This window comes from Alternaria infectoria, assembly GCF_024043175.1.
Source record: "Alternaria infectoria strain BMP 0036 chromosome Unknown scaffold_7, whole genome shotgun sequence".
Taxonomy (NCBI): Eukaryota; Fungi; Ascomycota; class Dothideomycetes; order Pleosporales; family Pleosporaceae; genus Alternaria; species Alternaria infectoria.
Genome location: NW_026250696.1, coordinates 916,038 through 937,266, shown reverse-complemented (window position 1 = coordinate 937,266; position 21,229 = coordinate 916,038). Strand labels below are relative to the sequence as shown.

At 52.4% G+C, this 21,229-nt stretch overlaps 7 protein-coding genes across 7 annotated transcripts; 3 read left to right on the top strand and 4 right to left on the bottom strand.

Annotated features, from left to right (window-relative positions):
• Positions 1 to 661: 661 nt before the first annotated feature.
• Positions 662 to 5,130, top strand: J4E92_005187 (uncharacterized protein; the record flags this gene model as incomplete). The annotated part of the gene is made up of 5 exons (XM_051496570.1): positions 662 to 1,431; positions 1,482 to 2,080; positions 2,131 to 4,373; positions 4,438 to 4,623; positions 4,678 to 5,130. The coding sequence occupies 5 exons, from the start codon at positions 662 to 664 to the stop codon at positions 5,128 to 5,130; spliced, it is 4,251 nt and encodes a 1,416-aa protein (XP_051353290.1).
• A 418-nt stretch (positions 5,131 to 5,548) lies between these two features.
• J4E92_005186 (uncharacterized protein) lies at positions 5,549 to 6,622 on the top strand (the record flags this gene model as incomplete). The annotated part of the gene is made up of 1 exon (XM_051496569.1): positions 5,549 to 6,622. One exon carries the CDS (start codon positions 5,549 to 5,551, stop codon positions 6,620 to 6,622), a length of 1,074 nt encoding a protein of 357 aa, XP_051353289.1.
• A 1,090-nt stretch (positions 6,623 to 7,712) lies between these two features.
• Positions 7,713 to 8,607, top strand: J4E92_005185 (uncharacterized protein; the record flags this gene model as incomplete). The annotated part of the gene is made up of 2 exons (XM_051496568.1): positions 7,713 to 8,149; positions 8,553 to 8,607. 2 exons carry the CDS (start codon positions 7,713 to 7,715, stop codon positions 8,605 to 8,607), a joined length of 492 nt encoding a protein of 163 aa, XP_051353288.1.
• A 365-nt stretch (positions 8,608 to 8,972) lies between these two features.
• Positions 8,973 to 10,710, bottom strand: J4E92_005184 (uncharacterized protein; the record flags this gene model as incomplete). The annotated part of the gene is made up of 2 exons (XM_051496567.1): positions 8,973 to 10,334; positions 10,705 to 10,710. The coding sequence occupies 2 exons, from the start codon at positions 10,708 to 10,710 to the stop codon at positions 8,973 to 8,975; spliced, it is 1,368 nt and encodes a 455-aa protein (XP_051353287.1).
• Positions 10,711 to 10,801: 91 nt separating this feature from the next.
• J4E92_005183 (uncharacterized protein) lies at positions 10,802 to 12,869 on the bottom strand (the record flags this gene model as incomplete). Its single annotated transcript, XM_051496566.1, has 6 exons — positions 10,802 to 10,822; positions 10,955 to 11,184; positions 11,236 to 11,596; positions 11,650 to 12,215; positions 12,265 to 12,643; positions 12,702 to 12,869. 6 exons carry the CDS (start codon positions 12,867 to 12,869, stop codon positions 10,802 to 10,804), a joined length of 1,725 nt encoding a protein of 574 aa, XP_051353286.1.
• Positions 12,870 to 14,833: 1,964 nt separating this feature from the next.
• J4E92_005182 (uncharacterized protein) lies at positions 14,834 to 15,796 on the bottom strand (the record flags this gene model as incomplete). The annotated part of the gene is made up of 2 exons (XM_051496565.1): positions 14,834 to 15,545; positions 15,631 to 15,796. Coding segments are annotated over 2 exons (878 nt in total), but the record flags the coding sequence as incomplete, so codon positions are not given.
• A 3,354-nt stretch (positions 15,797 to 19,150) lies between these two features.
• On the bottom strand, positions 19,151 to 20,647 carry J4E92_005181 (uncharacterized protein; the record flags this gene model as incomplete). The annotated part of the gene is made up of 5 exons (XM_051496564.1): positions 19,151 to 19,882; positions 19,944 to 20,055; positions 20,111 to 20,268; positions 20,328 to 20,373; positions 20,430 to 20,647. 5 exons carry the CDS (start codon positions 20,645 to 20,647, stop codon positions 19,151 to 19,153), a joined length of 1,266 nt encoding a protein of 421 aa, XP_051353284.1.
• Between the last annotated feature and the right edge of the window lie 582 nt (positions 20,648 to 21,229).

Genomic DNA, 21,229 nt, shown 5'->3' with positions numbered 1-21,229 from the left:
TCCTTCTGTTTGCTGGACTTGCCGTTCTCTCAGCCTCTTTACTTGACGTCTTCTTTGCTCTCTATATCTCACGGCTACCTGCATCTCTCGAGCGTCTCTTAGTCGATCGTCGTCATATCAGCCATAAATTCTCATCTTCTCACGCTGCTCTCCGTTTGCGCCTTCCCATCTGAGCACAGGCACGCATTCGAGTAAGGGCAGACCCCGCGCCTTCCTCACACGATTAGTCCTCCACCACTTTCCATCTATCTACCTGCATCTACAGTCTGCCACACTCATCTCGTTCTTCTAGAGCTTATTCTCGACTGCTTCGAGGTCCAGCTTCCAGATTCTCAGCTCGAAGTTAGCACATAAAACGTCAGGCACGGGTGTCTCGACTCGCTCCTGCCGAATCCAGAGCGCCTCTAGGCAAACGGCTGTTTGACTGCCCAAATCGAGCAAACAAAATTCTCCATCCTCCATCCTCCCACTCCAATTACCCCACACAGGTACGGCCAGCACATCCAAGCAGAGCCTCTGGTCAGCCGCTTCGGCACCGCTACATTGCCCTTTCCTGAAGCAGCGGTCACCTCCGATTAGCCAGCCGTCCCCGCGCCACCACCGCTACCCCATCGTCATTCCCCAAAGATTGGCGTGAGGGTAAGTACGTTCACAAACAAACATGGACCGCTACCTTCATGACCCAGATCCCATGGGCTCAACTACTCCTGCTTTCAACACCAGCACCCCCACATCATCACGATCGTACACGCTGAACCGAGAACCAGTTCAGCACAGTGAGCAGAAATCTGAGACCAGCTCCAATAGTGAGAAATCCTTCGGCAGCCGCAACATGTATCGCGGTAATCAACGCGGTGGTCGTGGCGAAAATCGTGGTGGTAGAGGTGGCAACCGCACATACTCTGGCAGTTCCGGTAGCTCTAACGACCAGTACAACCCCAACCGACCAACTCTCAAGCCCGCTTCGGCATCCCAGTCCTCTCAAGCTCCACGCACTCTCATGACAACTATGGAGCAGGTCCCAGCCCGCGTAGACCCACCAGTTACCCCGGTCAAACAGCTCTCATCCTTCGACTTGAACGGCAACAGCATCAACGAGACCTACATTGCCAGATCCAGTACCACCCCGACACTATCTCCGGCAAAATCATCGATCATAAGCCCACCAAGACAGGCCACTCGAGCGTCTCCTCAACATGGAGGTAATCGCCCGCGCTACAACTCAGCTGGTCAGCCTAGTTCACAGAGGTCAATCTTGAGGAATGAAGCCCAGCATTGGGCCCATCGCCAGGAGGTCAAGATCAAGTTGTCAGGTATACCCAAGAGCTACTGGACGAAAGACGTGTATGACGCATTGTCGTCATTTGGTTCTCTCTTCAGGATTGAGATGGTCACTGGCACCCGAGACAACTCCGCTTTCGTGGTATTTCGGTGAGTATTGTTTCCGTCCACACTTCATCATTCTAACCTCATTCTTATAGACCTCCCCCCGTCCATGCCTTTCCGCATCGGAACCTACGAATTGGCGGTGCTCTCCTAGGGATTGAAACACTCTCTCCACAAGTCAGGACCGTTCCGAGCCCAGCCAATCCCGCAAAAGAATACTACGAATTCAACGTCCTACCTGTGCAAGGCATAGACTTCGGCGTCAACGTGGCAGACAAGACTATGATTGCCATGCATACCTTGCGTTCACCGGGCAGTATTTACATGACGCTGAACCTGATTCGCAAAGAGCTTGACGTTCAGTTCTCGGTCGATATCGACAACGAGATGCGCAAGGTTCGCTTTGCTTTGCCAATTGCTCTACTCTCCCATATATACAAGGTCACCGACACAGTCAGCGATCAGCAGGCTTTGATCATTCCGTTCAACTCACCACCGCAATTCTACATGCAGCGACGTGAGGGTGAGAACCTGGAGGACGGGAGGAAATTCTATACATTTTCTATGAAAGAGAAGGCGTGGTATGACTGGAGCACCTGGTTCCGAGCGACCGATATCATCAGCAACACTGTCAAGAGCAAGCTCCAAGGCTCACCGTTGATGAACCATAAGGATACCGCTATCATCGACATTGGTAAGTTGCCCATACACTTTCATCACGGATCACTCAGCTAACTAATTCAGGCCGATGGACGAGTTATCGCATGATCTTCGACGCGAAAGTGACGACTGGACCCAAGTTCAAGGACTTCAGCGATGCTCTTACCGACCATGGCGTCGCCATTGAGAACCTGGACGAGTACACGATCCAAGACATGGCCCCATCGCCTCTATGGTCACTGCTACAAGAAGAGATATCTGGCACACATCCACATCTTGAGTCAACACCCTCAAAGGGCTCGGTCTTCGAAGATCTCTTCGCTGGCCAGTTTCATCTGAGCTTTCCAGTCCGGTACCAACTCGAGGCGTGCTTATCGAACGGCTACTTGAAGGAACACAACATCACGAGCGACTTCTTAGAGAAGCTCACAGCCATGGAACCTCGCCGTGCCGTCTATATCCTGGAGAAAGTCGTCGACAAACAGCATGTTTACTATAACCCAATGAAGATATTCGGCATCCGGATCAAGGATCTCGTGAAGAAAGTCCCTAGCTACTGTGTCCTTCAGCGATCGGTGGTAATCACCCCAACCATGATGCATGTAGCATCGCCTAACATGGAGACCTCGAACCGCATCATCCGCAAGCACGCCGCTGACGGCGATCGTTTCATCCGAGTCAAGTTCTCCGATGAGAAGACAGAAGGTCAACTGCGCAATATGCCCAACGGAAGGGCTGAAGCTGCATTCGACAGAGTGCGCCGTGCTATGAAGCATGGCATTGTCGTTGCAGGGCGATATTATGAGTTCTTAGCATTTGGAAACTCACAATTCCGCGAGCATGGCGCATACTTCTACGCGCCTACTTCTTCCAAGTCCGCCGACGACATCCGCATTTCACTGGGCAACTTCGATCACATCAAGACCGTCGCCAAATTCGGTGCCCGTCTCGGTCAATGCTTTTCAACCACTCGCGCAATGCGGGATAACGTCAAGGTTATAACGATTCCCGACATTATACGTAACAACTATACATTCACAGACGGTGTTGGTAAGATCTCACAGTTCCTAGCCCAGATGGCTGCCCAGGAACTCGGGCTTACCCGCGCCTTCGATAACCCCCCGTCTCTATTCCAATTTCGCCTTGGCGGCTGCAAGGGTGTGCTTGCCCTGGATCCAAAGATCACTGGTCCTGAGGTTCATATAAGGCCCAGCCAGATGAAATTCGTGGCACCTTACACCGGTCTGGAGATTATCCGGTCCTCATCTCTTGCCACACCATTCTTCAACCGTCAGATCATCATGGTCTTGTCGTACCTTGGTGTACCCGATTCTGTGGTGATCAGGAAGCAACAGGAAATGATAAACGATTACGAAACCGCAATGGTAGATGACGGTGTTGCCTTGCAAAAGCTTCGGAAACACATCGACATGAACCAGACTACATTAACGATAGCAGGAATGGTCCTCGATGGCTTTATGAAGTCTCAAGATCCGTTCGTCATGTCTCTCCTCAAGCTTTGGAGGGCTTGCACCATCAAGAACCTCAAGGAGAAGGCTCGGATAGCCATCGATGACGGCGCATTCGTACTCGGTTGCGTCGACGAAACAGCAACACTCCAAGGCCATATGAACGACCTCCAGCTTGATGCTACGAATGTAGAGAAGCTTGCCACACTCCCCGAGATCTTCCTGCAAGTCGATGATACGAGCAGGAAAGGACACTACAAAATTATCCAAGGAGTGTGTGTTCTGGCACGAAACCCGTCACTTCACCCGGGAGACCTACGAGTCGTTCGCGCAGTGGATGTACCAGGATTGCATCATCTGAAGAACGTCGTCGTGCTACCACAGCACGGCGATAGGGATCTTGCCAATATGTGCTCTGGCGGTGATCTCGATGGGGACGACTACATGGTACTGTGGGATCCAGATCTGATACCCCAGACCGTCAATATGCCTGCCATGGACTTCACAGCCGAGAAGCCGGTTGAGACCGACGATCCCATTACGGCCGCGCACATTGGCGAATTCTTCGTCAGTTATATGAAGAATGATACCCTTGGCCAAATTGCGCATGCCCATCTTGCCCACGCGGATCTACAAGCCGATGGCATCAACGATGACAAGTGCCTCGCTTTGGCGGAATTACACTCCAAAGCCGTCGACTTTCCCAAGAGCGGGTTGCCAGCCGAGATGGCGCGGGAACTGAGACCGCATAAGTACCCACATTTCATGGAGAAGAAACATCTCCCAGAGAACAAGGTCTATCATTCAAGAAAGGTCCTGGGCATTCTCTACGACCAAGTGCAGTTGGTGGATTTCAAGGTAAGCCGCGACAGTACGAAATGCATGAGAGACATACGCTGACTTCGCATCTTCATCTTTGTAGCCTCAATGGGAAAACTCGTTCGATAAGCGCGTTCTGGATGCTTTTGAGCTCGGCGATGAGACTCTGGTCAAAGCCGCGGGACTCAAGGCGTCGTACGATGAATCTTTGCGGCGATTGATGGCCAAGCATGGAATCCAGACAGAATTCGAGGCCTGGTCTGTCTTTGTGCTAGTACATAATCATGAGGTAAGTTCTGACTGCATGAGATGCATGAGGCATACTGACAATGCACCCTTTCAGAGCCGCGATTACAAATTCGCAGAAGAATTTGGAAGGACTATCGGTGCCTTCAAATCACAGTACAAGGATGAATGCCGAGCAGCAGCAGAAGACAACCTGGAGAAGTTTGTCGCCGCGATGTATATGGTGACTGCAAAAGAGATGGGGACTGCATTGGCCGAATGCCGTATGAAGAAGACAGTTGGTGGTAGGGGCGTTCCGGTGCGACCTATGGAACCGGAGCACATGCCCTTGATCTCATTCCCGTGGCTCTTCCCAAACGAATTGGGGAAGATTGCGACCGGCGGCGCGATCATGCGACAGCTAGACGTCCAGCAGAACATCCCGACCCGACCCAAGAAGCACCCCGGATCTTCCACGCTGGCAGAAGTCGACACAGAGATTGGTGTTGTTGAGACCGAAGCAGGTATTACGCGTTACGGGGAGTTGTTGGATCTGGACTTCAGTCTATAAGGATGGACGGAGTGGTGCAGAAGACATGAGGATGATAAGGAGTACGATGAGGAAGCTTTCCAAAAAGTGTGGTTGAAGACTAAGATGGTAGTTTTGATGGCAAGGCAACATGCACAGCGGACCGAGAAGGATACGACGTGGGCCACAGCTGCAAAAAAGTTCGGCGGGTGTTTCTGGCTGGCGGCCTTACGATGGACTGGTTCGTTTTGAGGCTGAAGGTCATGCGGGAGTTGTTCGATATCAAAAGTAGAGAAAACCACGAAAGCAACGAAAAACACGTAGAAAATAGAAAACTGAAACAAGCTTCTTGACATTGGCGGTGATATCCGAAGAACGAGCTGTGATGACTACGATGGCTGGTATCGATAAGCTGCACACTACGCGCAACTCATAATTTCCACTTGGTGTCCGCGTCACAATGCCACCCTCGACGCGTATCCCAGCGCTCCTCCAACCCTACGTCCAGCTACCGAGCGACTCGATCCTCCTGCTCACGAGCACCCTCGGCGCGAGCGCGAACTGGCTGCTCATTCGCTTCCTCTGCAATGAGCTGAGCACACAAGATGGCGGGGACGAGGGGCACAACGTCGTCCTCGTCTCTTGGATGAGAGAATATGACTTCTGGAAACAAGAGGCTCGAAAGGGCGCAGCGCTTGATCTGGACAAGCTGAGGAGAGAGGGACGCTTCGCCTTTGTGGACGGACTGGGTGCTGGTGGAAATGCGCCAGACAGTACAGCAGAGAGACCATCGCGAACCGATGCGCAAGCAACACCACGAGTCCCGGTATCGAATGCGACACCACAGAGAGGGCCACAGATATTGCCTGCGCGAGGACCGCCTGGACGGATAGTGCCTGCGAGAGGGCCACCTCCAGCAGTCCCAGCGGCAGCCCCAGCTTCACCACCAGCTACGAGTACCGCGAACGGCCCGGCGAGTACAAACCAAAGCGTCCCCGGTCACTATACGCTCAAGAGCCTCGAGATCGCAGACATCAAGTCTACCATCTCCAGCGCCATCTCCCCACTCGCTACGTCCACCGCTCGAAAGACGCTCCTCATCTTCGACAACCCCGATCTCCTCCTCGCACTCAACCCAACCATCACGCCTTCCCACTTCACCACCCTCATGCTGCAGCTCCACACGCTACCGAACGTAACCCATATCCTCACGCACCTACAAGCCGACACTCCACTCCTCAGCCTCTCCACACCCCCACAGCCGCTCGAAGTGGCGCATCATAACTTGGTTGTCAAATGCGCACACATGAGCAGGAGGATACTGGGTGTCAGAGTATTAGACACTGGCGTTGCGAGGGATGTGAGCGGTGTGATACGCATTACTGAGCAGAGAAAACAATGGTTCGATGTTGGCTTTGGCATTGAAGCTAACAAGGATGACGACGACAGTGGAAGAGGCAAGGAGTTCTTGTATCAGGTCAAGAGCGACGGCAGCGTAAGGGTGTTTGAGCGAGGTGCTGGCGGAGAGGGCTGAGGTCTGCATCTCAAGCTTGACGAGCAATTCGTGCATCTGCACCCCTCGTTGACGCTGCAGGATCATCGCCTCTCTCCGCGGATGCAATGCGCAGGAAGGTGTATATATAGTCGTCTCGGCTACATAGTATGCTCCAAGCCACGCAATGGAAAAGACCCACACATGATCAATTCTTATCATCAGCTGTCGAATACCTCAGGCTAACTCCTACGTTACTGCAACAGAACTACGCGAGCCTCGCAGAACGCCGCATCTTGTGCAAGTCTGCATGTCTGCATGCAGCGACCGACGAATACAGACGCGGCTCCTGATATCACCCGCCGCCCCCCCGGCCCCGAATCCTCCTACCTGGGCACCCAATCCTCCGCGCGCGATCATCGGCGAGCGACTGACCAACGGTGCACCGGCGACTCCGAACTTTGCGCTGCCATGCAATCAATACAACACAACTATTATGATCCTGCTGCAGTGATACCGCCACGCCGCCCGCGAGGCCCATGCCATCACACACTTATGCCTTGTGACGACGAACAACAAACTCGATACGAATTCCGCAGTTCATCCCCAACAACAGCGCATGCGGCTATATACAAATATGCAGCCAGATCCTTCGCACTGCACGCTCTCTATAACTAGAAAGGTTGACGATGTTCAAAGCGGGCTACCCTTACCTAACCGATGCCATTCCGTCAGGGTGGTTTTGGGGGCGCCTTACACAGCAGCATGCGGCACAGTTGCCTCGTCCAATCAGTCATGCTCGACGCCACGACGCGGCCTCCCGGGGTCAAACGTTTGCTTCAAACAAGGTGACAGGGACCATTCGGCGAGAAAGAATAAGCGCTGTGATGATGATGGGCAGGAAGGAAGGCAGAGGAGGAAGATGCCGCTTGTGTAAGACATGCGTGACGTGGAAGTATATATGGTTTAGAGTTTCGCTGCTGACTGCAATGGCACCGAGATGTCTGCCTGCTACTAAAATTTATCTATTCCCCAGCCTTGGACTTGAAGGATTGCATTATTCTCCTCAGCTTCAATTAGTCGACCTTACTTTACCTCGACTCCCACCGTATCAGACAAAACAACTCCAACAATGTCAACCCCCCACCTCCTCGACCTCCCCACAGAGATCCTCAACCACATACTCACCCCCCTACCCACATCCTCCCTGCTCCGCTTCTCAGAAACCTCCCGTCACGCCCGCGTCCTCGCCAACGCCAACCTGCACACCCTCTCGTTAGGGATCGCGCCCCTCGCTCCTGCCTTTTTCAAGTACCTCGACTCATCCGTCACCACCAGTACAGCCGATCCCTATGAAGTCTGGCTGCGCATCCCCCAGGCAAGAAGTTACGAGTACCTGACGTTGCATAACTTCCAGAGCGCGTTGGTGACCAGTATACTCAAGCGCCATGGCACCATGCTGCAGCATCTCAACATCAGCGTTTGGGCATTGACGTTGCCCATGGCGAAAGCTATTAAGGACTTACGCGCTCTCCGCACCTTCTCACTCAGAATCGAAAGCGGAGTAAGGTACGTACGCGGCATCCCGCGGTCGCGTATCGCTATCGAAAGAGAAGAGCAGGGTAAGGCTTGGGAGGTGCTTACAGAGAGTGCGGTTGAGTGGAGTGGGAGACTCACGGTAGTGAGGTTGGAGAATTGTGATGTGAGGGCTGAGCAGTTGGCTGTGCTGTTGAAAGAGACGAGGGGGTGTAAGGAGCTGGGGTTGAATCGGTGTCGGTATCTGGGGAAGGACATGTGGACTTCCATTGGCGAGTGGGAGGGAAGGGCGAAGTTGAAGATGTTGGATGTAGCGCAGTGTGGGGGGTTGCTTGGGAATGAGGCGAGTGAGGCGTTGGGGAGGTTGGATGGATTGCAGGTACGTTGCTTCGTATGTCTTTTGACGGCTGCTACTTGTATGCTAACACCAAAGCAGAGTCTCCATCTTTACGACTGTCAAGAGCAGCGACCTGGAGAATTTGAGCGTCTAAATGAGGAACTCTGGCATATCAAAGACTTTACAGCACCAGGACCTGGTGGTTACGGCGAGAACATGATCATCGAGGTGGATCCGGACTACATCTTCTGAGAATAGGAAGTCAAGGTGGAGCGTTAAGAGTAAAGTGTTTCAATTGTTTATATGAGCAAGCAAGGAATCGCAACGACGTCAGCGTCGAAGACCAATCGTTCCAGCTGCCACTATTTGTCTATATACGTATAATCTCTCGTATGGCACCACTCGGGTATAGCCCTCACTGATCGATCCATCTATTCAAGCATCCACTGCCCTGCCTATCCGTCGACAGGCTCATCAATCCCTGTATCCTAACCACCAATCCTACCACATAGTCCATCCTCAAAACTTCTCATACTGGCTGTAATCCATATCCGGGTGATGAAACGGACCGCGAATATAACCGGGAGGAGGAGGACCGAAAGAACTGCCCGACGATACGGAGCTCTGACTAGCTTCAACCCTGTGCTGAGCATCCTGGCTAGCGCGAGCGCGGAGGTACTCGCTGTACTCTGACACGCGCTGTTCCTTGATCTGCCACTGAGCAGCTGCCTTGAGCATCTCCTGGTGAGCAATGATATCTTCAATGGGCTGGTTGTAGTAGGCGGCCGTGTGCTCTTCGTAGTGGTGACCAGGGTGGATCTGGGCTTGGTGTTCGGGGGAGTGCTGCATCGATGCTTTGCCTGTGGAGTGGTACATGTTGTTGGTGTTGGGCTCGGCGCCGGTGGGCTTGGTGGCGTCTTCGGATCCGACGGGTGTGGCTTTGGTGGGGCGACTGACTTCGTAGTCGACGTCGCATATGGGAGCAGCCCTGCGTGCGTTGTTGCGGGCGTGACGTCGGGCAATGAGCTTCTCTTCAGCGGACTTGGCGGCGAGGGCCTCGCGCAGCGTCTTCATCTTGGCTTGGCGGCGCGACAGCCTGGCCTTGACGACAGCTTCTTCTTTCTCCAAGTCGAGCATGCGGCGGTACTTCGACTCCAAGTAAGCACCGATCATGGGCGGCGCCCAGTCCTGGACAAAGTTGAGCCCGAGGATTCCATTGTAGACATCAGAGCTGTAGAGCTGCGACAACTGCTCATGCGCCTCCTCTGCTTTCATGTTCTTTTCCTTGACTTGGTGGACCAATTCGTGTCGGAGCGACTCGAGCCTTGCTTCGCGGATCGCATCGTCGAGCGCTTTGCCGCATGATGGGTTGTTGAGGACGTTCCAGTACTCAGACAGACTGTTGTGAAGCTCGGCGATGCTGGGGCCGCCTTCGGAGATGTCCTCAGACGCAACGTTGAAGCCACTGTCGATGCGGAGGTTCAATAATTGATGCATCTCCTGCATGCGTGCGACGAGCGCATAGTATATGTCCTCGTAGTCGGCGAGGGGGCGGTCGGTGGCCTCTTCGTCCGCACGCTCGTAGATGCGTCCGTGAATGCGCTCTGCAGTGAGAAAGCCGTGAGGCAACAGGCTTGGACCGACCTGCTTCTTCTGCAGGCGGTCGAACAGAGTGCTGAGACTGGGGCTGTAGATGTCGAGTTCGGGCTTGCCGAAGAGGTTGCAGGTTCCCGCAAGGTTGATGAGGTAGTTACTGAGCTTGAGGATGTGCTCGACGATGTAGTCGATCGGGTAGGCTGTGGTTGCAGCTTCAACAGCCATCTGGCTGACCGCCACTGCGAAATCTGGGAGGAGAGTCTTTGGAGACATCTCAGGAGGTATCTTGGGTTGTGAAATGTAAAGTAAGAAGGTATGAGATGATCAAGGCGAGCTTGCTGGGGACGAGTTGGAAACGGAGAATCGTGTAAAGAGCTGAAGAGTTTGCAGTCCAAAGTACTCTCAGTATGCGATTAATATTAGCGAAAAGGTTGTAGGCTTGAAAAGCTGGAATTGAGGGGGCTGGGAGACGATTTGGTGAAGTGAAGGTGAAGGGACACCCGGAAGTGAGATATCCCGCCTCCCTCACTGTGCTGGTATTGTTCGTGCAGGACAGCTGAACAATAGACTTGAGCTTATTAAGGCGACACGGAAACGGCCCTGAAGGCTGCGATCGTGGGAACAAGGGTGCAGTGTTGCTTGTTGCTGGAGAGACGACCATTTCGTGCGCGCGACGTCATTGATGGCGGCGAAACGCTCCGCAGCAAGAGACGAATCGCACCACTTAGTACCATTGGTAGAAAAAAGATCATCTATTCCGTCTCATGAGCACCCTACTTGCCTTGGTCGGACGATGTTGTTGCCTGAAGGTGTGGGTGACCTAGATGATGATACTGGCGTCCCAACCAGGCATGCGCTGACTCACCCCATCATCTAGTCGTTTTTCAGGCTTTCAGGCTCCGTACCAATGACCTCGCGTCGAAGTTCCTTAGCCGGCGAGGCAGTTCATCTTGGATCCAATCCCGTCCGAAGAAGGCACCGCCAGCAAGTGCTCCTGCAGTAGCCAGCCAGAGGATAGTCTTGGTAGTACCCGGTCGAAATTCTTCGCCCGTCTTTTCGTTCCGATAAATGAAGTCACCCTTCTTCCAAAAGATGCTCCTGAGCCAATAGAGGAATTGCCAGTCGGGGTACATCACTGTCAGAATTAGCGCACGGACTCACACCAGCGTCCACCCTCCCCACTTACTATTATTTAGACCTGTCTTCGGATCTACAGCCCAATTGACGCAACCTGAGTTCCAGACCAGCTTGCTTGCTGCTTTCTGTGTCCATTGCGAGTCTTCGACCGCAGCCTCCGGCTTGACCTCTACGGTCGCCGGTGGTGGTGAAAGCATTTGAGGAATGAACGATTGCGATCGATATGATGGCAGTGACTTGAAGATGGGCTCTAGCAGCCGGAGAGTGAAGTTTATCTGGCACTCGACAGTGTAGATGACACTGAGATGGCCGGTGACGGTATTTGGCCCCATAAGGATGAAGAAGTTCGGGAATTGCGGGACCACCGTACCGAAGTAAGCTTGCGCGACGCCTTGTGAGGTTTTATCCCACTACGATATGCATCAGTATATAGGTCTCATGCGGCAATTTGTGGTAAACTCACGTGTTCGTTCAGTCGCAGTCCGTCACGCCCCGCGATCTCCATCGGACAGAGCATCTGCTGCGTCGCGAAGCCGGTCGCAAGCACGATCGCATCCGCTTTCACCTCGCGACCGCTCTTTGTTACCACGCCATCATCGGTGATTCTTTCCACTGGGTCGTTGGCGACCAGCTCAATGTTATCTCTCCATAGGGTCTTCAGATAGTCCGTGTCCAATACTTTCCGCTTGCACCCAATTTCGGTCTTTGGGATTAACGCGCTCCAATACTTGGGCGGCGCCATGCTCTTTACGTATGCTTCGTTCTCCTTGGCCAGGTTTTGGCGAATGCTGCGCCCAGTCTCAATGTCAAAACCACTCCAGTCGCGCTCCATGTCGTAGTAGAATTTCGCACGGTAGAGGCGCATTGCTAGTGGTACGTAGCGCATTACGGTTTTGAAAGTATCTGAATAGTAGGGGTTCTGGCGTTCTGCAAGGTATTGCGCTTGTCGTCCGAACTGTGTGAGTTTGCGCACGGGGTTGGGCTCGTTCGCCATGATAGGGACGAATTGAGTTGCTGAACAGCCATTGCCTGGGACTTCGTAAGCACACAACTGACGAGCCGATATACATAGACATACCAAGTACGACGACATCTTTGTCCTTCCAATCGAAACTGTGGTCCCATTGCGCAGAATGAAACAGTTTGCCCTGGTACGTCTCCACTCCGGGCAGATCGCACTGCTCAGGCACTGAGAGTGAGCCCACACCCGAGACAAGTATCTTCGCTCGACGCGTTGTCCGTTCTTTGGTTTGAAGGTTCAAGATGGATACCTCCCAGACGTTGTCGACATCGTTCCAAGCTGCTTTCTCCACTATGGAATGGAAGCGGACGTGATCCACGATCTTGTACTGCTCGGCCACAGAGCGGAAGTAGGCCTGAATCTCAGGACGCATGGAGTATTTTCTCGACCAATCTGGGTTCAGCGCGAAGCTATAGGAGTAGAAGTGCGAGGCAACCTAGTCAGCTTAGCATAGTTTTCGGCACGGATAGCTGTATGGACTCGGAACAACTTACATCGCATCCACAACCTGGATATGTGTTTGCCAACCAAGTGCCCCCGACATCGTCACTCTTCTCAATGAGCTCAAAGTTACGAAGACCATACTTGCGAATGATTTGGACAGCGAGGCCCAGGCCGCTCATGCCCGCACCTATGATGAGAACCTCCGTATCGAAAGACATTATGAAGAAGCTTCAAGTGACTCGAAGATACAACAGGATATGATGAGGCGAGTCCAGAAGGGCGACCAGCATCGGATAGAGCAATAGGGATACTTATACCTTCGGCTTTACGCCATCTCCTCCGCTGATCCACTGATCCACACCCCAGAACGACCAGATCCCCATCGGTGGAGCCTGCGTCTCCCGTTCAACCTCATCATGTCCGGAGTATGGATGCCGTCTAACCTCTTCGTGCCTGTGTTCGCGCGTTGACGTTGAGGTATGGTCGTTGTTTGGGCAGGTCTGCCGAGCAGGAAGAAGGAAGTTTGCCGACAGCCAATGACAGACCTCGGCTGTTGCGGGGACCCCACACCTTGCACACGCGTGTATGCTTCTCGTCACGATCCGGACCTTTCGCTTTTGGCATCCCGACGTCTGCCTCTTCGATTGCGCGTACGATTATTAACATCACTTCGGAATGCTCGTGGTGTTTAACGTTGGATGTCGCGGGGAACTGACGTCATCGCTTCGTCGCGGCGTTTTGCGATTGTAACGCGCATCTCACTCACAAAACGAACGCCAACCTCCTCGCCTACAATGTTGAGGAGCACAACCTGGCGAAGAATGAACGTGTGGGATTGGTGATTTTCCTAAGCCTGATCATAGGTGACAGCGAGCTGTCAACTGCGCCAGACTCGCAATGGGGTTACCAGCAAGTCTCGCACGCGACATATCGCCACCGCGGCCTTCAAAGCGACGAAGAACGTCTGAGGCAGATATCAGGAGCCCAAATTCAAAACCAAATGCGCATTTAGATGCAACGCCAACTGTCGCAAAGGCTTTACCCGCGCTAGCAGCAGTAGAAGCCGGCAAGGTCAAGATTGATGATCACCTTACTTACTTCAGAAACCACCTGGTGAGAAACTCTAGAAACACAGCACTTGATGTACCAAGACTCTCAATCGATGGTTTTGCCACTCTCTACCAGTTCAACGCCAACCCTTATGGTCACCACTTTGTCGTTCATCAACACAACCATCCGATTGCGGGAGTACATTATGACCTCCGTCTTCAGTTCTCAGAAACGAGCTCGATGTCCTTCGCCATTCCAAAAGGACTTCCGGGCGACCCCAACTCGCGGAGCATAAGCAGAATGGCGATCGAGACTAGAGTACACAACTACTGGAACCACTTGATCGAGAGTGCCAGCAGAAAGACTGGAAGCTTGATAATTTGGGATACTGGAACCTATAGCATCCTGCCCAGGACGAAGAGAAAGAACGGCATGCCAAGTCCGCAGACTACGGATGACGACGAGACAGAAGACGACGAAGCGGCAAATGAGGGAAGCGAAGTTGCAGGCGGAGAGTGCCAGGAGAGCTCAAAGCTGGTGGCAGCTTTCAAGACTCGATACATACGCCTACGTCTACACGGTACACGATTGCCACACAATTACACGGTCATATTACGCCTCCCATTGAACGAGATAATCAAAAAGCCGACAGCGAGACGAAGAAGGGGACTATCTCAGCGTAGCACTGCAACACGAACCCCCGCGACCTCAGATGACGAAGCTAGTATCGCGGACACGTTGGCACATGAGGAAGCAGCGGATCAAGATCTCGACACCGACACAGAACAGGATGATCAGACGCGCGACACGAATGCATATCCCGGCTCTACGAACGATATTGAATCGGTACATCAACGGCGGTGGTTTCTACAACTCGATCGGCAGAATAGCGGGTTTCGTCTAGATGCCTCAGGCGAGGGAAGGGGAACATGGAGCGGAGGCTTCAACCCGTTCTTCGTACGCGGTCGAGACCATGAGCGAAGCATCGTCACGGGACGGTCGGCACGAGAAGTGGAAAGCGATGAAGGACTTGAAGGTTTCGTGGGAAGGGGCGGGTGGACAGGAATTGAACATTAAACATAATCTACATTATAACGGACGCGAAAGACGACACTTGCATTTATCCGGGGTATCAGAACGTAGTCACCACCTCCGTATCCCCATCAACGCCCCTTATCTCCAAAGCTCCACGCTTCGACTTCTTCGCTCCGCAGGTGTACACCATGTCGAAATACCACCGATGGGCTTCGACATCCATAATTAACCAGGCCTGGTTTCCCTGGAAAAGATTGGCAGCACCAGCGAAGGTCTGGATGTCGCCAGCCGATACCGGCTGTCTACTCGGCTTGTTGATGTAGTACTCAGGACTGATGTGAACATATCCCATGGTCAACAACGGCATCTTAGGAACGGGATCGTTCCAGTGCGTGACGCGGAAGTTGCCACCACGCTGGTTGCTGATGTAGGAGCTAATCTTACTTCCTCCTATCCTGGGTGATCCGAAATTGTACAACGCGACATTGTAGCCAGCAGTGCGCATACTGGCGGCGGCGAGAGTAGCGACGGCGCCTCCCAGACTGTGGCCTGTTACGGTGATCCTGTAGCTAGGGAAGGCGGTTGTTGCTTGTTGCACGGCGGGTAAGACACTATCGCGCGCATCAAGCCAGGACTGCCAAAAGCCGCGGTGGGCAGTGCAGCCTGGGCAGATGTCTGTTGTGGTGGTGCCGAAGTCGAGGTTCGTGCGCCAGTCTTCGATGGTGTGAGTGCCGCGGAAGGAGACAACTACGAGTTTGTTCGTATGATCGACTGCGACAAAGCCTGTCACATCGGTCATCGCATTCTCTCTGTATCCTGTTAGCTTCCAGATCGTTCATGGCCGTTCAACACCCGCTGAACCTTAACGTCTGCGGGGGCTTGGATTGGACTCACCGGCTGTACTCGATAACGGTGGTAGAGTCTGCGTCTTGAACGAGCGGGCAGTTGCCAGTGGAGCACTCAATCTGATCTCCGGTGGAGTCATAGTTGTTTGAGCAATATGCTGCCGACGCATACTGCTCCATCAACTTGAAGTTGCCCAGAAGGTTTGGCGCGATACCTGTCACTCGTCAGTTACGCAACGACAGAGATGTCGCACTACCAATATACCTCGCTCCTGGATGAGTGGCGCAGCATTGCTGCCGATGGCGCGTAGCAGCACAGCAACAAAGAAAGAAGAGAAAGTAAGCATGATGAAAATGAGTGACTACTGGAAAAGAATGAATTGGGAGGAGAACCGCAGAACCGTCTCGCGACAATCTCAATCAAGCGAATCTCTACCTACATATAGGAACGACACGACCGACTCATTCTCATAGTTCGTAGTGTACCGCGGACGCCAACATTTGCTTCATCACACGCGATCCAAGTCTGGACTTCCTAATGCGGAGGACTAAGCAGCCACGCTACCTACCGCTCATTCCGTAGTTCTCTGTAAATACCCAGGACGATGAAACCATTGGGACGCGTTTATATCCACATGCTTGCTTGTGGTTGAGCTTGTCACCTTAGGGAGGGCGTTCTGCGATGCCATTGGCCAAGCCAGGAACGGGAAGCGTGGGGCGGCGCGTCCGCCGCGGCACGACTTGCACTTTGACTTTGACGTTGACCAGACGGTTGTTTGGATAAGATTTGTTGTCGAAGCCTCGTCACTAGTGCGCGGCGCGTCCTTTTGGTGATGGGAAGAACAGATCCGAAGACACCAGTCCGGAAAAGGAGGTGGAGGAGTTCGTGCGTGAGCTAGACGCGCCACTAGCGCGTGGCGCAACCAGGCGGGCACATCTAGGGAAGTTGAGTGAAACGATAGCATACTCTTTACTCCTCATTCTACTGCCATGCCATCACATTCAAGTGATTCTAGATTGCGAATCCCACCAGTTCTTCCGAGCAGCGAGTCGTCACAGCTTGGCAGCTACGGCATTCGCGACGCATCTCAAAGGAGATCGCAATCACAGTCGTCACGCCGTTGAAGGCTATTCTATGGCATTCCAGGTGCAACAGGTTTTGACTGCACTTGTGCGTGCTTGTTTTGCAGCAAACAACGGACTGAACATATATGACCCTGGGGGTTATTGATACAGATTTCTCGCTACACTTCATTCCCCCGCTTAGTCTCCGATCGAGACTTACGACAGGACCCAACGGAGAGCTCTCAGTTCCTACAAACCGACTACCAATGCTGCGCGATTTAGTCAAGGTCGACGCGGAGATGCTCATCGCTTTCCTGGCAGCAGTCATATTCTTCTGCTTCTTCGTGTCTGTCCTCATCCTATACGTTGGCCTTATCGCAGTCTTCTTGGTCTTGCAACATCAATCTTGGTGCATGCAGGAAGAAATTAAACATCTTCTGGCTCTTGTAGTTGACCTTCAGGGCCGGACTTTTCGTATGGAACGCTATTTAGAGATAGAATTTCACGTACGGCAGGCGCGCAACCTAGGCCGACATCCAACATTCTAGGCTATGGGATCTGGTCTGGAGAGACGCCTCAAAAAGAGTTACATGCACAAGCAGGCTTTCAACTACAATGATCAAGAGTTATGGAACGTTTCGAGTTCATGTAGATCGGATTGTGGAAGCTCCGTGTCTCTGGTGTCTCAACACAGCTGTCTTTGATAGCAATTTAGGAAATTAGATCGGCCAGGCTTAGGGGCATGTATTCGAAGTGTCTGAGACAAATGTGAGTCTTGTCTGGCAGCCATGACAGTGTTTGGTACAAAAATACTACACTCACCGTTATCATCTCCATCTTTCGCAACAGTATTGTCGCATTCTCGTTAACAGGCGTCTCCTTCAAACTTCATCACCAACTGTTCTCCTCGCTTCGACCAGCATGAGCAACATACTAGCTTACTTCCAGCTGGGACCTCCGTCAGGATGGACAGAATCAGTTGTTCTGCACGCAGTGCGGATCCCATTTGCCATCGCTATTCTCTGTCTCAGCGCCTGGCTGTACCCGTCCCTTCCGGAGAATGTCCTGTTCTTCTCGATGGGCTTGGTATGTCTCAATGTTCAATTCCACATACACAGCTAACCCTGCCACGAGGCTACCTTCACAATGACAGTCTGCATCGGCTCCATCACATTCCGATTCGTGTATCCGAGCACATACAGCATAAAAGTCGATCTTGCGACTCACGTCTTAATGGGCGTACTCTGGTTAGTCGACCTTCTTCTCATGTGCTTTGTGGGTTGGTACCGACAAGCCGACAAAGAGTATCTATTCAAACTATGGGTGGCGAAACTTGTCATGGGGACAATCGAGTGGTAAGTACAACTTTCCACGCATATAGAGCTTCGCTGAAATCTTGCAGTGCTCTTTGGTTCTTTGAGGCGCTCGTTCTCGCAAGAGACTTGATGACGCCCTCATCTGACAACGAGCCCATACAACTCCCACCACTGCCATCAGCCAGCAACTTTAATTCGCCAACATCGCCACAACAGATCGACCCATGGTCTTCAGTCTCGCCTCTCGAACCTCCTCGCTCGGGGCCGCAGCCTTTACTTCCCGAAAGCCCCAATAGATACGACGATGATGCGCAGGACTTACCGGATCCTTTCGATTTCGGCTTTTCTCGAGAAGCTTCTAGCGATAGCTCAGGTCAGCATGTAGCAGATCTGGGTCCTCGGCAAGCTCCCAGTTCCGCCTGTAGTCATGGTAGAAGGGGAGCGGTTAGTCATCTTGATCCAGTGGGATCACGGTGTGTTTCACCCAAGAAGCAGCCTGTTAGGAAGTAGGAGGGTCGTTGAGATAGGTATCAAGAAGTCGCGCGAGAAGGTGATTAGCAAAAGAAAGGCTTGAGGTACGGAGATAAAGAAAACGTATTGATAAGGCGGAGATGTACATGGGTATCCGTGAGCATATTGACTCGCCCTCGCGTCTTTCTCCAGTCTCTTCATAGATCTGCCTTAACATCACTTTACAACCCCGCAGTCCCGTCATCGTGCTCTTACTACATCCCCAGCATAACTAAAAAAAAAAAAGATGAACTCGCTCTGAGTCGAACAGAGGTTTCTCGCAATCCCGCCGTCTCCCCAAACAACCTCGACGACATCGAGAGCAAAGCCCGCGATGTGTCTCATATCCACCTCAGACAAGGTGCACCTTGCTGAACGGGCAAGCCCGGATGTGATGCGAGCGCCTTACCACTGGGCCACGAGTTCTGATTGTAGTTAAGATGGGAGGATGAAGGATTTTGGAATACGTGTAGTGATGGAAGTGCGAGGGTGGGAGCAGGCAAGAGGAACATACATTAATGAGAAGCCCTCTGTTTGGGTACCGATAATCGGTACATTGAACATATATTGAACATCAAAACCACATACATGATGGTTGGAATAGGACACCACCACACACAACCTCATATACATCATCTCCGGTGCAAGTACCCTTTCCACATCCATTCGTAACAAACATCATATTTCCATACAAGTCGGCAATCTACTCTCTGGCCGCCTCGACTCCGGCCTGCCATATGTCCTCAAAAAGTGTCCTCTGGGAAAGCAATCCTCAACCCTCTCCATACTACATCTAACCAGACTCCTAACCACATGCCCTCTGCTTACATGCCCCCTACCCACCCTCACTGTCTGAACATTCGACTTGACCCACAGTACAGGAAGCGCAACAGCAACACTAGCCTGAAGCGATTCCTCATCTGTAGCGAAACTGGGTGCGATGCTTGTCCGGAAACTTGTATGCGAGCTAGCTTTGCTCTTGCGCCAATGGTATCCGCGTCCGTTTCCACCCGAGACGTAGAATTCGTCGTCGTCAGAGTCGTCGCTGCATTGCGAAGTCAATTTCTTCGCTTTCCACCTCAAATTCTGCGGTTCCTCAACGAGACTCTCTTCGCCGGTGAAGTTGGTGCAGAGTTTCTTGAGAGAAGGGAGGTTGACTGCGACAATGGCGAATTGCGTTTCGAGGGCGGCGATTATGATCATTTTGCCGAGAACCCAGGATGTGTCAATGGGTTCGTCAGATTGAGATCCCAATTCGAGGAGTGGAATGAGGCGGAAGGTGGCGATGATGACGGAGATGCTGCCGAAGGTGAGGACGCTGAGGACGGCGATCTTTTTGCGGAAGCTGATTTGACAGTTCCAAAGCATGGCGATGGGGAGAAGGAGGATGTACATGTCTAGGCCGATGTTCTGTTGGGGATGAAGGTTAGTGGGGTGGTCTGCGGGGTGATGTACTATGGTTTATGCTTACCAAAAGACATGGCACCAGGAGGACGATGAGTTTGTTCATGCAGTAGGCATCGGGATGGGTGCCAGGGTGTAGGATCTCATCAAAGGGCATGCATTGGATGCAAGCTAGAAGCCTAGTCTCAGATGTCAGTTCCATGGTATTAAGAGTGAGGAAATATGAGGACATACATGTTGCATCCCCACACGATTGTGTTAAGACCAAGGCCAGCGTAGACAGCATAGCTAAACTCGGCACTCTCGCGCGCAAGCCGGAGGTAAAAGAAGAGAAAGGCGGATTTCATAACCCAATGTACGGAGTAGTAGACTATTTCCTCGACAAAGAGCCACTGAGGTGTTTGGTCAGTAAAGATGTCCTCGCTAGTATGTCTCTTGCTTTCGTGCATACCTTGACAATTTCCAGTTGTTGGAAGGTATTAAGAGCGTCCATATGTCTGCGCGTAACGGTTAGTCCTGTCTTCTCCACAAAAGGTAACTATTCGGTACTTACAGCCCGCATCCCCAGTAGAGGAACATATGCAAGACACCCTGCTGAGCGACACTGAAGATGAAAACCACCACAGCGAAGTAGTCATCCCGTCTCCATTTCCTCAGACTCTCATCGACGTAACGACTGTAAAACCTCAGAAAGGTCGAGGTGGTGCCCAGAAAGAAGGTAACGTAGGCCACGGCATAAGCCAGAGGTTGAAGATTAGTAGCCAGCGCCATAGTCGAGAGAAACTGGCGACGTGAATCAATCACGGAAAGGAGTGGAAGTTGGGCAGCTCAGCTCACACAGCATCAACCATCTCAGTAATGCATGGCTGTCGTATGTATCTTAAACACCTTGCCTCGCATCACTCATGCTCTGCTTTTTCCCTGCATATACGTCGAAACTGGCCTGCCGTCTAGTCTCCCCGCCGGGTGTCATCTTTAGGAGTACATTCTCACGGACGTGTCACTGTCAGGGTGAGTTCACGACACAAGTCGTAGTTGACTTTGGTCGACATAAGCAAGACGGCTGTTTCGGTGTGGCTGTTGGGCGAGTACCGAATTCGAGGCGTCAGTAGTGCTTGCTTTTGCGCTCGAGAAGACCCGTAGACTGTACTACCGCGCCGCATACGTGAGATGCGGAGCTCCGACCCACACTCCACGTTTTTCGCCTCGCCGTCGTGATCGCCGAAAGCTTGAGGCTCAATGTCCGATCCGATCAAACCTGTATACAGATAGCGAGCTGTTCGTATTTCTCAGAGAGACGTTGTGACGTGTTGATCGGCTATAATTTCTTCAATACTTTGGACCAGTCTTTCC